General features: G+C 43.4%; 3 protein-coding genes across 4 annotated transcripts; all 3 read right to left on the reverse strand.

Moving 5' to 3' along the window:
* Positions 1 to 501: 501 nt before the first annotated feature.
* On the reverse strand, positions 502 to 4,057 carry rnf115b (ring finger protein 115b). 2 transcript variants are annotated; one of them, XM_029167972.3, is made up of 9 exons: positions 3,902 to 4,057; positions 3,051 to 3,109; positions 2,889 to 2,946; positions 2,605 to 2,807; positions 2,130 to 2,198; positions 1,938 to 2,016; positions 1,663 to 1,756; positions 1,177 to 1,292; positions 502 to 924 (listed from the first exon to the last, which is right to left on the reverse strand). In XM_029167972.3, the coding sequence occupies exons 1-9, from the start codon at positions 3,977 to 3,979 to the stop codon at positions 802 to 804; spliced, it is 879 nt and encodes a 292-aa protein (XP_029023805.1). In that variant the 5' UTR covers positions 3,980 to 4,057; the 3' UTR covers positions 502 to 801. The 2 variants fall into 2 exon arrangements, with proteins under 2 accessions (XP_029023805.1, XP_029023807.1); XM_029167974.3 differs by lacking the exon at positions 2,130 to 2,198.
* A 702-nt stretch (positions 4,058 to 4,759) lies between these two features.
* Positions 4,760 to 9,061, reverse strand: scamp3 (secretory carrier membrane protein 3). The gene is made up of 9 exons (XM_029167062.3): positions 8,639 to 9,061; positions 8,333 to 8,413; positions 7,919 to 8,032; positions 7,666 to 7,786; positions 7,293 to 7,421; positions 6,323 to 6,482; positions 6,111 to 6,212; positions 5,848 to 5,965; positions 4,760 to 5,512 (listed from the first exon to the last, which is right to left on the reverse strand). The coding sequence occupies exons 1-9, from the start codon at positions 8,690 to 8,692 to the stop codon at positions 5,375 to 5,377; spliced, it is 1,017 nt and encodes a 338-aa protein (XP_029022895.1). The 5' UTR covers positions 8,693 to 9,061; the 3' UTR covers positions 4,760 to 5,374.
* A 2,206-nt stretch (positions 9,062 to 11,267) lies between these two features.
* Positions 11,268 to 13,630, reverse strand: crabp2b (cellular retinoic acid binding protein 2, b). Its single transcript, XM_029167063.3, has 4 exons — positions 13,399 to 13,630; positions 12,182 to 12,360; positions 11,829 to 11,945; positions 11,268 to 11,602 (listed from the first exon to the last, which is right to left on the reverse strand). Exons 1-4 carry the CDS (start codon positions 13,478 to 13,480, stop codon positions 11,552 to 11,554), a joined length of 429 nt encoding a protein of 142 aa, XP_029022896.1. The 5' UTR covers positions 13,481 to 13,630; the 3' UTR covers positions 11,268 to 11,551.
* Between the last annotated feature and the right edge of the window lie 457 nt (positions 13,631 to 14,087).

The following is a 14,087-nucleotide window of genomic DNA, read 5'->3' on the forward strand; positions in this document are numbered from 1 at the left end:
TTGATCTTTAAAGGGAGGTTTCGCAGTTTTCCGTGCGCCGTAGAACACCTGCCAGGTGCTCGCGTGATTCTTTCACGAGCCTCTCAGTGGACGAGTAAGGAACAAAAGCCGCAAAACATCCTTGTTTTGTGCAAAACTAGTGTGTAGGTGGACAGACAGACAAGCATCGAGCATATCCTCTATAAACAAATAGTCATTATCTTATAATTAAGGTCATTTAATCCGCATAGATTTTCGTGTGACACTTTACTCGCTCTTAAAATACTTTTAAAAACTTACTTTCCGACTGAACTCTATCTGATTAATTTAATTAGTTTCTACAATATTCTGCTGTGTTGTCCAGAAAAAATGCAAAAGCACCGAATACATACGCAGCTCAGGGAAATAAAGCACCCGAGTTAGCATAAAACTAGTTTGTCGAATAAAAGGTCTGCGGTATGGCTATAAATATACAGTATCTGTTTGCAAACCTTGTGATTATGTAGGGGACAGAATAAGATGTAGAGGACACAAGTCAAGGCTTTAATAACAGACTCATAAAGGTCAAACAAAGGTTAAATGACGTATGGTGGAAAAGGTCTGAATTAAGAAACTGTCGTACCAAAAGCCTTAATCATCATAATTTCAAAACTGTGGATTCCCATCATTTTGACAGCCACTGGCAGCTCAGTGGTAATTAGTTCATGACATCAGAGTCACTCATTCCGAAAATAAAAATAAACTCTTCAATAAGCAGTCGGTGCAGCGGAAAACAACGTCTGAGTCGAAAACAGTGAAGGAGGTAGTTTGTCGTCCAGGGTCTCAGAGGATGTGCCTCTCCTGTTGCTCTGTCCTGATGGATCGAGCTTCCGGGGGTGCTGATGTGGGCGGGAGGCTGTTGTCGACACCATCCAGGCTTTTACGGCAGACAGGGCATGTATCGTGCTGAGAGATTTAATAAAAAACATTGAATCATCTGTACAACAATGCAATTAGTCACAGGATGGCATTTTTAGCATGGCACTAGAAACCAAAGAAGCATTATCACAATTCTAGTACAACGTTCAGAAACAAAAACGTTTCTGTGTTCACGGCCTTCCAGCGAGGATGTGTGTCACACTGTTTAAATTGCAATGACAAATCTAAGAGACCTTCAAACACCTTAGCCCACTAACCACGGGTACTCTACATCCTTACCAGCTCCAGCCAAGGCACTATACATTCACTGTGAAAGTAATGGAGGCAGGGAAGCTTCCTGACAGATTCCCCTAATGAGTACTCCTCCCTACAAACTGGACACTCCATTCTGCAGTCTGGGGGAGAGAAAAGACAGACAAAGAGATGCAGAAGACTCTAATTAAATTGTGTTAAGAAGAAAACTATCAGGTTGACCGTATAGTATTAGTTTTCAAAAAGGTTTTTAATTAACATCTTGCTTCATTTGAAATATGTTGTATCAGGTCTTTAGACAGGAAAACACAAAGACAGATAAAAGGCAGTAAGAACTAAGGATGAGGATAAGAAGGCTGTGAAGAAAGAAACAGAAGATAAGAGCAGGAAACACAAAGACACAAAAGGCGGAAGGACCAAAAAAATATACACTACAGCCAAGTAGGAAGATATCAATAACAAATCTCAACGTTAAATACCATAATATACATGACACAGTGCCGAGTACGCCACCTGTCTGTTCCTGGGAGATGCACACTGTTGGGAGGGATGAGATCGTGTCTTTTTCTGCAGGAGGTGGACCTGTGCTCTCCAACTGTCCTAACAACTAGTGGGTGAGAGGGAGAAGCAGTTCATAGTTTGTATGTAGAAAGACATACATAAAGAGTCTGGGAATAAGGAAAGAACTACGTTTATGACCTTGTGAGATAATAGATGTGAATAGATGAAGCCTGCGATGGAATATAAATGAATATGGTCTTAAAAGTCTCTTCCTAGACACCACTAACCTCAGTGATGACAGCATCCAGACCTCCCTGACCCCAAGCATAGTCTCCGGGGTTTGAGTGCAAGTGTAGCATGCTGGATCTGAGAGATACGGTAAATAAAAAAGAGCAGGGAAGACAGAGAGCCGGGCTGTCACACAAGTTCAGATAATATCTAAAGTAAATTATGTGAATCAAAAATTTGAAGGTGTTTACAGTGCAGCTGGTGCAGCACCAGGATTTGCATTGCTGGAAAACAGGCCAGCCAAGAACTGCTGCACAATCCTTGAAGGGACACAAACAGAGAGCGAAAGTCTGCTGCTTCGGTCTGCTTTCAAAAGACGGAGTCCGTCGTTTCATTTCATGCCATGCTTTTATGGTTTCATTTGGAACAAGTGAAGCCACTGATGCAGGCAGCTGCTCTCCATTTTTCAAATCAGTGCAAGCAGATTAGGGGTACTGTACTGCGTCTACTGTATACTGTCAATACTAAGCTGAAATTTGCATGCAACATCAACACAACAAGCGCACAAAACATTTTGGCAATAAAAGTTTCATAAAGAAATATGTGCAATAACAAAGTAAGAAAATATGAGGGGGCTGAGAAAAGAAATCTATACATTTATTAACATGCAGCTTAAGCAGGCACTTATAAACACAGCTAAAGCGTCTGTGTACCATGTCCACACACCCTTCCACTCCAGGCGTTTCGTTAAGTCTGGACAGCCTCTCTTGTTCAGACTCTGGAGACTCTTCTCTTGCCTCCGAAGTACCTGGTGACACTGTAGCGTGGCTCTGATCTGCAGCTACATGCTCGCCGTCAACTGGGTCGGACTCGGAGGAGGGTGGATGTGACAGCAGAGCGGAGCGCTCCATAAACAGCAGCTGCCATAACTTGGAGAGAGACCGGAGAAGTCACGCATCAAGCAGAGGAAGAAAAGTGTTTTTATTAAAATGACGGTTGCAACAACATACTTCGGATAACAACAGGTTTGAATCTTGAGCGGCCAATGATGTGCTTTCTGTCAGGAGACTAGAAGAAATCAATATTAATTAAGTTTTAATGGTGTAAAAAGCCTGTATACAATGAATAAGCAACGTTTCCAAACAAGGAGATAACAACATGGACTGATATACCTGGAGTCTTCCGACACCTCCTCAATGAAGCCAGAATCACATGTGGGACAAACAAAATCCTTAAAGAGAAAAATATCCACCATTGTATCAAAAGAACAGTGAAACGTTACATAAATAATTACATGTGCATCTGAAACCATCAACATAAATCTGGTGCTGCACCCACCAATAATCCTATAGAAAGGCATTTGGAATCAAGTACAATACTGAATATTACCTATTAACAATATATTAATTTGTTTTAATTACGCAATGAGTGACGTGCGCTCACTTTTGGACACGTGAAACCGTGTAACCAAGCCTGTCTCACTTACACACAATCGCTATTGGAATATAACAATAACGGTGCGTAACGGTGCCAAGGAAAACGTCAATGACGCAGGGCACGCGCTCCAGCAGCAGCAAAGTGCGCACGTCCCCTGGAAGATAACGGCCGCGTGCTTTAAACGAATTAAAAGAGCGGATTAAACAACAAGCACAACCCGTATTTGCGTCTGTGTGACCATGTGGGGACACTCCCCTTCACTTCGCGTACACGCAGATGACAGCGGACAACTGTGCACGAGCTCGTCAGCGACGGTGCTTCTAAATATGGCAACGTGACTCGCCGGATTTCACTGCGTCTGCTGAATGTGAAATCTAGCAGCACGCACTGACGCACGTAAACAGTCATTTACCGGTGACCGTGCGGTCGACTTGGCTGGTAAAGGAAAATCAAAATTGGCCCGAAGAGTTCAAATTAATCTTTGCACGTTTCAAAAAAAAAGGAAAGCTGTGCGCTCTACTCCCTCCGTGCATGTGGGTCCCCAGACCAGTACACGTGGAACGGAGCACGCTCCGAAGTGACTCACCGGGAGTTTAGGGCTCGTTTCACATTTACAGCAGTGACAGAAAAACCGGTGTTGTGGCGCGTCCGCGGCCTCCGCCATCTTCGCGGTGAAGTCTGCGGCGTGACGTCACCGTGGCAGCCCATAAAAGTCTCTGCGCGTCCGACGGGTCGCGGTGCTGGTGCTGGTGCCTTGTGTCCAGGAAGTTCCGAAAAGTGTCCCACGGATGTTGCTAGTTAAAAACCAGGCACAAAATACCGTTATTTTTAACTTTACTTAGATAAACATTGTATGTTAAAAAGATGCCTCGTGATTAAGGACTCGTTTGTGGTTCGGGTATCAAATTTGTTTCGTCCAAGTTGTAAAAATAAACTCCAAAGTTAAAAACAGATACAATTTGTCAAAATGACACAGTGGATGTAGTTTCCTTGAAGTGTGTTGGGTGTCGCCAGATCATAAAAATGTTCAAGGACGACGTCGGTCTTTAGAAATAACATTAAACACTGCAGCGAAGGGTCAAAGTAAAAGTAAAAGTCAGCTTTATTTATAATAGCCCTTAAAAACTGACCATAGTGTTTTACAATTTAGATTAAATGAAACATAATAAGGGTCTGTAGGAGACAGTGAAGTTTAGTTTTACACCAGAGCCGTTCCTAACAACGTATTACTGGTCTACGGCTGAATATACTCAGAGTTAATTACAGAGAAAAAAAATGACTCAGTTAACAGCTAATTTCGAACTATTTCCTTATAGAAATTTCTTTCGGTTTCCATGGCAGTTAGGTCATGACCTCCTGCTTCATGAATGGTTTTGTGAAACCATGGTAATACAACTACTTGCAGACGATAATAGTTGGAAAAATCTGAAACGGCAGTCGAATGTGTGAGCATCCAGTATTTTAATAAAATCAAGACATTGACCTGCAATAATTCTGACAACCACAAGCTGCACTAACATAACAGTGGCACATAAAACCAAAACAACACAATCTACAGTGCAAGAGGTTTTATAGAGACATTCTCATTTGTATTACGACCTAAACAACTTGTTAGTGTTAGTTAAGAAACAGCAGTTAGAATGGCAACATTGCCTCAGTGTGGCACCTTCAAAAGACAATGCACATACGACTTCATCAAAAATGCTAAATCTTCAAATCTGCTTTTTCTTTTTCAAAAACATTCTCCCTGTGTTTACTGGCAGCTTTAGAATCTTATAGTATGTACATCTGGCAGCATCCTTCAGTTTCACGAAGCAACACAAAGTATATGCATGACTTCTAGTTTGGCAATTTAGCTGACTTTTCCTGTATTCATTTTAAGTTTAAGACGACCCCACCTCTTGTTTTATGCACAATGCCCTGAATTTTAGCTTAACCAGGGTTAATTTTATGAACTGCTCTGCTGCCATCCATCAGATTCGGTGGGGATAAATACCAAAGATCCTCTTAGCCCTCCTTTTCATCCACTACCCACACTCCCAGGCCCCGTCGTTGTCGTCTATCGTGGTGCATTAAAGGCCCCCTGGGCGGCATTGGCTGCAGCCTGGCGAACGCTCTGATTGGACATGACACCGGTGGCGAACTCCGCCTGGGCCTTCTGGAAGCTGGCATCCGTCTGCCTGTACAAGCTGTGAATCTGGAACAGGAAGGAGCAGAAAAGGCTGACACCTGAAACGAGCAGCAGCTCGCCATCACATCGTGTAAACGGTGAGGGTGAAAACGATACAGTAACCGGATACGGCGGCTGTTCTACTGACTGCTTCACGCTAGGTAGACCACCTGTTGAGATTATGTGGACAAAGCAGGTGGAAAGCTAAACTAAAGCCGGACCGTCTAGCTTCCACTTATATTACACAGTTGCCTATTGTCTCTTATTGATATGTAGCACTGTATATACTAGTGTTATAAGACTTTCAAGTATATATTTCACATCCAGTTTCTAAATCCAAACTAAATACCAAATCTACTCACTTTCTTCAGCATGATAACTCCCATGGCAGCTTGGGAAGTAAAGAGGACGGCATTTATCATCATGATCACACCAACAGCTTTATGGGCTTTAAAAGCAGCAAGGCTCACGATCCATCCACTAAGGGACCGACAGAGAGAGAGAGAGAATTAGACAGTGAGGGGAGTCAGCAAATTCAAATATCTCCACTTCGTTTTGACCATCTTCTCTTTGTAATTTACCCACTTTCAAACTTTTTGTCCACATTGGGGTGTTTTTTTTTTACCTGAAACCCCATCCAGGAATACCAATGGTCATGATGATGTAGACGACCACTTGGGCAAAGAATATGAAGAAGAACACGAAGAAGTTGAAGGAGCTGTCACTCCTAAAGGGCAGAAGCAGAAGAAATCCAAACTAGACACAGTTTAGGATTGTTATCATCTTTGTAACAGATGAAGGATGAAGGATGGGAATGTTTTTCCCCATAGTACACACCTGAATGCTTTATACATAGGACGGTACCAGCAGACAAAGGAGCAGGGGGTGAAGAGCAGGGCCCAGAGGATGGCAAGGCCCAGGCCGACACCACCAGTGGTGTCCACGCAGAACATGGCCACGGAGGAGACCAGATTATAGAGCAGCGTGCAAGCACCAACTAGACACAGACAGAAGGAAGAAGAGGAAAATGGGTCAGTCAACAAAAGTGAGTTTCAGGAGCAGCTCTTCCATCCTACGTGTTTTTATGTGTCAGCTGCATCTCACTGGTCTCTGTCTGGGATCTTTGTTTATTACCACTAAAAGTTTGATATTCATATATATATAGATATGATCTCCAACCTCACTGCATAGAAACATTTTTGTTAAACCAATACTAAAAGAGCTGACACTGCGGGTACCAGATAATCACATAATCCCACTAGTTTCAAATGTCTTTCCTTTCTGCTGTAACTGTGATGTCGAGCCTTTGATATTTAATTCCTGACACTGCTGATGTGACAGACGCCAAAGTTCCACCCTTATGCCTACAAATGTAAAAAAAAAAAAAAAAAAAATGAAGCCCTTCGAATATTTTTTTTTCTAATTAATTCACATCAAAGCCAAAACTTGCACGTGAACATACACGCACAACCAGAACAGATTAATTTCCAGCCCCTCTTTGGGCCCCAGACGAAGACAGCTGCACCTTTGTCGGACGCTGATTTCGGCTGGCTCCAGCCTCCATCTAGCAGTGAAGTTTGAAGAATCTCTGTGCAAACAGTCAAGGGCTTTCTCCAAACGCCACAGAAAAGGTCACACAGAAAACGCGTGAGTCAGCGGTTGGCTTGGTGTCCTAAAATATTTCCTTTGCTTGTGCTGCTTTTCACTGACGAGTCCAAATTAGTTCACTGCTAAAGAGTCAGTGTAGTTTGATTTCAGTCGCACCCCAAATGAGTGATAATAAGTAATAGTAACAATAAGAACCCACACATCCAGAAGTAGTACATGGTGGTGACGGTGCGCTGGAAACGCTGGCTGATCTCCACGTTGATGTCCTGGTAGAAACAGGGGCCCACCGGGCAGAACGAAGGCAGTGGAGGCCAGTTATTCTGACGGGCTGAAGCGAAGAACAGGGAAATAAAAGCAAAGGAAGTGAAAACACTGGAATTACAGAAGTTCAAAGCACAGTACACTTACAGTAATTACCACATCTTGTGTTTGCTTGGTTGACGTGACCGTAACCATGCGAGTGTAAAAAACTCTTCTAATTCAGTGCAAAAGTAATGTAGTAATGTGCGAGAATATTTATCCATCAGATCCTGGTGGAAAAATATGAAAAGCCTGAATTCAGCCGCTCTTACAGGCGCCACTTCCCAGGCTGTGCGACTCCAGCTCCCTCTCTCTCCTCTCCAGCTCCTCGGCTTTCTTCTCCAGCTCCTGCTGCTTCTTCTGCAGCTCCGCTGTGGTGGCGTTCACTGCCGCCTGACGCGGTAAGACAGCGAAAATGAAACCTCAAACACGCATGTCACGTGTTGAAGAGTGATGTATTCCTTTTAAAAATAACGAAAAGCAATAAAAAAAATTATGTGCTTCAAAGTTTACATTTACAAGTACCTGTGTGTTGTAGGAGCCATAGTTGCGAGGCTCAGTGGGAGTCGTCCTGCTGGGTGGCGTCTGTGCAGGTAAAGCTGGAGCAGAAGGAGAGGTGGCTTCATACGGCGGAGGAGGCTGAAACGTTAAAAAAACAAAAAATTAATCACACATCACCTTGTGGTTTCACTTTTATCATGTCAGTTTTAGCTCACACTGCACTAATGTTGTGTTTCATCATACGTCACCAACTTCATAACAGCCTTTCCAAATCGAGGGGGGCCTTTTGTTCATGGCCCCTAGTTCCTTCCTGTTTCTCGAATAAAGTGACCAATACATCTACTTGGACTATGAGGAAGTTTCCCGCATTTTTGTAATTGCAGCCATTGTTATATTGCTTCCATTAATAATACATACAGTAGAAGAAACAATGCTCACCTTAGATGTGTTATCAAATGGGTTGTACAGGTCCAGTGTGGCGTATCCAGCGCTGCTGCTGTGTTGAGTCACAGCCGGGTCCTACATTAAAAACAAACCAATAATGGGGTTATTCAATCTGCTCAGTGGGTTGTTTGCCTTGATTTTCCGCAGCGTCTGTCCTTAGGGACTTCCCTTAATGTCCTCTTTGTTAACAGGAGCTACAAGTCGGCAAAGATCACGCAGCAACTATCACGAGGAACAACGCTCCCGAGTGCGACTCCATCAAACACACCCTGACAGGCCGCGGCGGCGCCGAACACCCACCTGGAACGGGTTGCTGTCGTCCATGGGCTCCGGGAAGCTCGTGTATTTTGACATTTTGACAGTGGACGGCGGCGTCACGTGACCCGCGCCCGCTGCTAATGCTAGAGGAAATGCGGCGTTGGCGTCTCGTGAGAAACGAAAGGTGCAGCCTGGGTTTGGCTTTATTCTGTCACTGAGCCTCTCGACTACCCGCCCCTTCTCCCGTTGTCATGTCTCCGCAGGTTCGGCTGCATTTAAACGCCTACTTCACATTACAACGGGCTGGCGCTTCTTCTGCCTCGGTCCGGACGGTCGGGATCCGGTCTGGAGCTGTTTTAACGGCGCAAGAGGAGCAGCAAAGCAGAACGGTTGTTTTTCTCCGCAGGAAAATCAATGGTGCTACAGGAAGTAAGGACAAGTCGACACGGTCATGTGAGGAGCACGTGAGCAACAACGTTTGCGTGGCTTCGACTACGTTTTATTTTATTTTGATTGTGAAATAAAATTAAATATTTTTTTAGGTAATTGTCATTGTAGAACTTAGATTAATATAAATTAATGTTAGCACTTGCACTTAATAGCAATAAAAAATATTTTATTTAATAAATCATTAAACAGTAGAGGGCACACATTATTAACTATCTACTGTTATTTTATTAACTATTTAATATTTCATTATAAGTATTATTACCAATATTTTTTCTACAAACTTAAACTGTAGCTATCTGCCATTTTATTTTGTTTTATTATATGCTGGATTTAAAACAGTTTTCTCTTTGTCCAGTAGATGTCTCTCTCGTCCCTTTAAGAAATCCTTTTTCTTATATTCTCTTGAAACGTCAGGCAATTGTTCAGATGAGAAAATCAGGTAATGCAAAAAAGAATAAAACAAAGATGAGTAGTTTCTGACATATTGAACTTATGTTATGTGTTCAAAAATGCCCTCCATAAATTGTATTTGTATTTGTAACTTTATTGTTTTACACATGACAGCTAGTTAGTTCATACATATAAACACATGCTGGGAACCCTGAGTAGCACTCTGAAGCTTGGCCTTTGTACTTCTCACATGTGACCTCACAGTCACCGGTCAAACATCAGCAGACAGGATTACACCTGCACACTTATGGCCTAATGACCCTGTACAACCAGTCTGGTCCTTTTTATTCCAGTCTCCTACAAGTCACATGGGGTCACATGTGTGACAGCAGTCATATGATTTCATTATAAACAATGAACTGTCTCTCACACATGTACAAAATACACAGACCTGTTGATGTACACATACTGTATGTAGAGGATTTGCATGTACTGTATGCATGCTGGTATATTTACATATGTCTTAGCAGCATCTGTGTTTGTCAGCTGATGAGTGTGACTCATTTTTTCCTCTAATGGGCCCTGCCTTGTTGGGCCCCGATGGCCATGATTCAAATGCTGGACTTCCTAAAACCGCAGCATTCCTCGACCAATCGAGCATCGCAGCGCTCCATGACATCACTGTCTATGGAATGATCTGGCACAACCGTGTGTGGAAAGTGACCCGGCTAACAAGGAGGGACTGGGCGGGTCGGGCTGCTCAGGAACCATTAGTCGAGGGGGTCGCTTTGACTCGAGTGCGCAATGCCGATTTTCTTATTATTGTGCGAAGAGCGACAAACTTTGCAAGCACCCCAGAGGACAGTTAAAGAGCTGCGGTTATGACAAGCGCTTACACAATCACTGAAGCCACTGAAACCATACTTTTAGTCGGTGGTACACAAAAGCATGTACTAAATGTGTGAAGTTGTGTAAGTCACGCATACTTGGCCACACACGACCTTTTCGCTCTCCTCCTTTCATGGAGACAACATTTCACTCCCGGAAAGGATCTGCATATTTCCTCCACCGCAGATGTACCCGCCGAGGTTATTGAGACCATTCTGAAGGGGGCCCAGTCCCCCCTGCTGCTTGCTCAGCACTCCGTGCATAAACTGGGAAGCACTTCAGAGGTGTGCTTGTCTGCACGCCGCATGTAAACCTGGAATAACCATCACAGCTTGTGAACCGTAGCGGCGCTCGCCTCAGGAAGTGCCTGAAAACCCTGAAGGTCCGTTTACCTCAATGCGAAGTCTGTCTCAGACGGAAGCATCGTGTGGAGTTTTGGTCCGTTTATTTTAGTTTACATAGATCATGTCAAAATTATTTTTTGTGGAAGTGAAAATCCAAAGCCTTTACTCTCTATACCTGGGTGCAAGGCCAGAGAATAAGGGTGGGGGATTTTTACTGAGCTCATTCTGTAAGTAGGTACATCTGGAAAGAGGAGTGTGGGAAGTTCAACCTTCTCTTGATGCTATGAACTAATTTCTCATGGCTGCCTTCACTCGTTTTCCTCTCCACTCCCTTCCCCCCTTCCCTGGGCCAATTCTCTCTCAAAGCCGAGGTTATAAAACATGAATTGTCTTTAGGATTTTTTGTTTGAACTAATTAACTTCATATTGTTGTGAGCTGCGATGACAGAGAGCACACAGAGGACAAAGTATTGGATTGCACATGGAAGGATGAAGACGTGATGGGTGGAGGAATGATGAGGAGAGTATGAATGGCAGACAGTGATGTAAAGTGATATGCAGATGTACAAGGGAGTGGGAGCTAGAGGGAGGAGGCAGAATAAGGAACATCAAACAATGAGTTTATATAAAAATGTTTTTGGACACGTTTAAAAGCGTTTTTGCAATAAAGCATTGAAAAATGTTGCAAAATGTTTACATTTATATATGATACATAGAGAGACTTTGCTTTTTTAAAGGCCAACTATACAAGTGTTTGAGTAAGATCTGACCAACATCTGACCGACTGGGAGGAAAGGACAAAGAAGAAAACAGGGCCAGTAAATGTAAACCATACATGAGGCACAACACAGAGGGATTGTGTGACAGTCATGAAATTAATTCCTCATTCCCTTTCATAAACCCTGGTGCAGACAACATCTCCGGCCGTCATTGTCTGAAAGACAACAAGAAGAAAGCACAAGTTAACATTCTGACACTGCTGATGCATATGATGTAAAGCTTGTACTGTACATTGAACTTATATCATAAAATGACGCACTCACTAAAAATTTGTAAGTCTTTATTTTACATTTTTATATGCTCATCACTGATGCTACTGTACTGCAGCAAGAGCTGCACTATTTTAAAAAGGAAAATGAAAGCTGTAAAAAGCAAATGACCAGAATCAGCTCTCCGTCGTTGGTCAGCTCTCGGGTCCACGCCGTCTTCGGCCCCTCGCCTTTCTGTAAGGTCTGTTCACAGCTGATCTTTCGATCCGTCTCCCACTTTGGAAAACTCTGCAGAGATTCATTCGAGATGCGTTTTATTTAGTGACCTCGCTTACACACTTTGAAGTGTGATCTATGCCGGTCTTAAAATGAAGAACAGGTCCATGTAGCGTATTATCACCAGGGCTCTGGAGCTGCACTACAATGATTTCCATGTGTGTCTCTGGTGAACTAGTTGTGCTGTCTCTGGTCAGACACTGGTGTGCATTCACTGACATTGATTCAGGATAGTTTGATTGCGTTACCGTGCAGGGGCGTCCGTCCACCGTGGCCTCACTGAAGGACTGACCCACGGTGAACGACACGTGTGTGGTGCGGACGCTGGTGGACGTCTTGATGGACAGACTCTCCCCCTGTTGGGCTATTTCCACTGCAGGGCTGGATGCTGCAGTCACAGCAATCTTCCTGAGGAACACATTCACTCCTGACCACACAAAGATTAGACATGTGAAGTTCAATGTATTTACGGAAGAGTTTCAATTTGTTGTTTTTGAATGTTTTCCATTTCTTTGTGGTGTTTGTGTGTCATTTGTGTTTAATTATAAAATGGAATCTGATCTCTGAGAGGTCCTATTTTTGTACTTCTGTCAATGGTTGCCAGTAACCTGAACCATATGTTAATTGTTCCTAATTGTTTGAAACAATGCAAAATCTGTGGCATCATTTAAACCACAGTTAAAGGAGAAAAGTCGGTTTGCATCTCGCTCAGGTTTTTCACTTTATTTATGTCTCAACCTTTTTAAAACCTGCTGACAGTGTCTCTGTGCCACACGACTGGACTGGTCTAGTCCAGAAACATGCCTAGAAAACTGGACTCATTTAGCTCGTGGACTGGCGCTAATGGAGACAACACACTCACACACTTAGCTCTACACGGGATCAAAGAGGCCCGGGGCAGAGAAGGAAAGTCTCCCAGCCGGCCGGCTGCTGGGGCCCATGTCAAGGCTTAGTTCCGTTTACATTGACTCTAATTACAACCGCATGAGGAGGACCCTGCTTCAGATGAGCCTGATCTAACATTCCTCCCCAGGCTATTTGTCCTAAGATTTTAAATGGATGCCTATGATGTGCCCTCACCTGACCTTTCTCTCTGTTCTCACCAAAGGGGAACCTACAGTCCAACACTTCCTGAATCTATAAGTCATAACAGGGCAGAAGGAAACTATTCAAACCTCCAACATCCATCACTTTGGGGGATTTCTAAGAAATAATGACACTAAATAATTGCTAGGTCTTTGGAGGGAAGGTGCATTAACGTTATTACATCTTGGTTGTTACATTTTAAAGAGCTAAGCCAAGACACAATATGCACTCCTCTGTATATCTCTGCAAAGGCATTTCAATGTGGGAGAGTTAATTAGGAAAATCTCGACATATCCTGTGTTATATGTTTTAGCACAGAAGAAAAGTTTCTTGTTTTTCAGAAAGCATCACGCCAAATGCTGCAAAAACAACTACTCACCCAGCGCTCTTAAAAGTTCCTCGAAATTTTCCGAAGACTTCATTTTCCATCTGCCCGAGAAATCTGTCACTTTATTCTCCATCTCGATGCGGCCGGGTGCACAAACGTATTTTCTGCAAATTTGGATTGTAATGTGACCTTAGACTTTGCGCAGCGTCTGTGCGCCCCTCCGGTGACCGGTGCGCAAAGCCGTGTGCGCTGCCTGCGTCTGCGCCTCCATTCATTGGCTCACAGGTCCCCTGGACGCGTAGCTGGTCCAATGCAGACGCTGGTGGCGGGGAGGAGGCTCCCCCTCCTCAAGGCCCGTTTCCAGACGAACCCTCCACCTCTGGCAGTGTGGTGAAAGATTTGGATACGAGCTGGAAAACGCACTTTCACTAAGACCTTTCATGTTTACGAGCAGTCACTACGAATATAAGGGAACGTGTTAATTGCTTTTCTAGGTTGGTGCCATGCTCGACAAAGTGTATAGAATATAATAATAGGCCAGCAAAGAGGTTTTAAATAGACAGAAGTAAAGAACTGTACAGTTTAAGCATTTTACCATCAGTTTTAATTTAAAGAAGCACCCAGGCTGCATTCTTAATATTTATTTAAAAGCAATCAAGGAAGGCATAAAAAGATGGAGCTGTCTGATATTTAATAGTATGACATGTATTTACAACTAGATTCAAACGTTTCTCTGTGTG

Source organism: Betta splendens, chromosome 11 (assembly GCF_900634795.4).
Source record: "Betta splendens chromosome 11, fBetSpl5.4, whole genome shotgun sequence".
NCBI classification, from domain to species: Eukaryota; Metazoa; Chordata; class Actinopteri; order Anabantiformes; family Osphronemidae; genus Betta; species Betta splendens.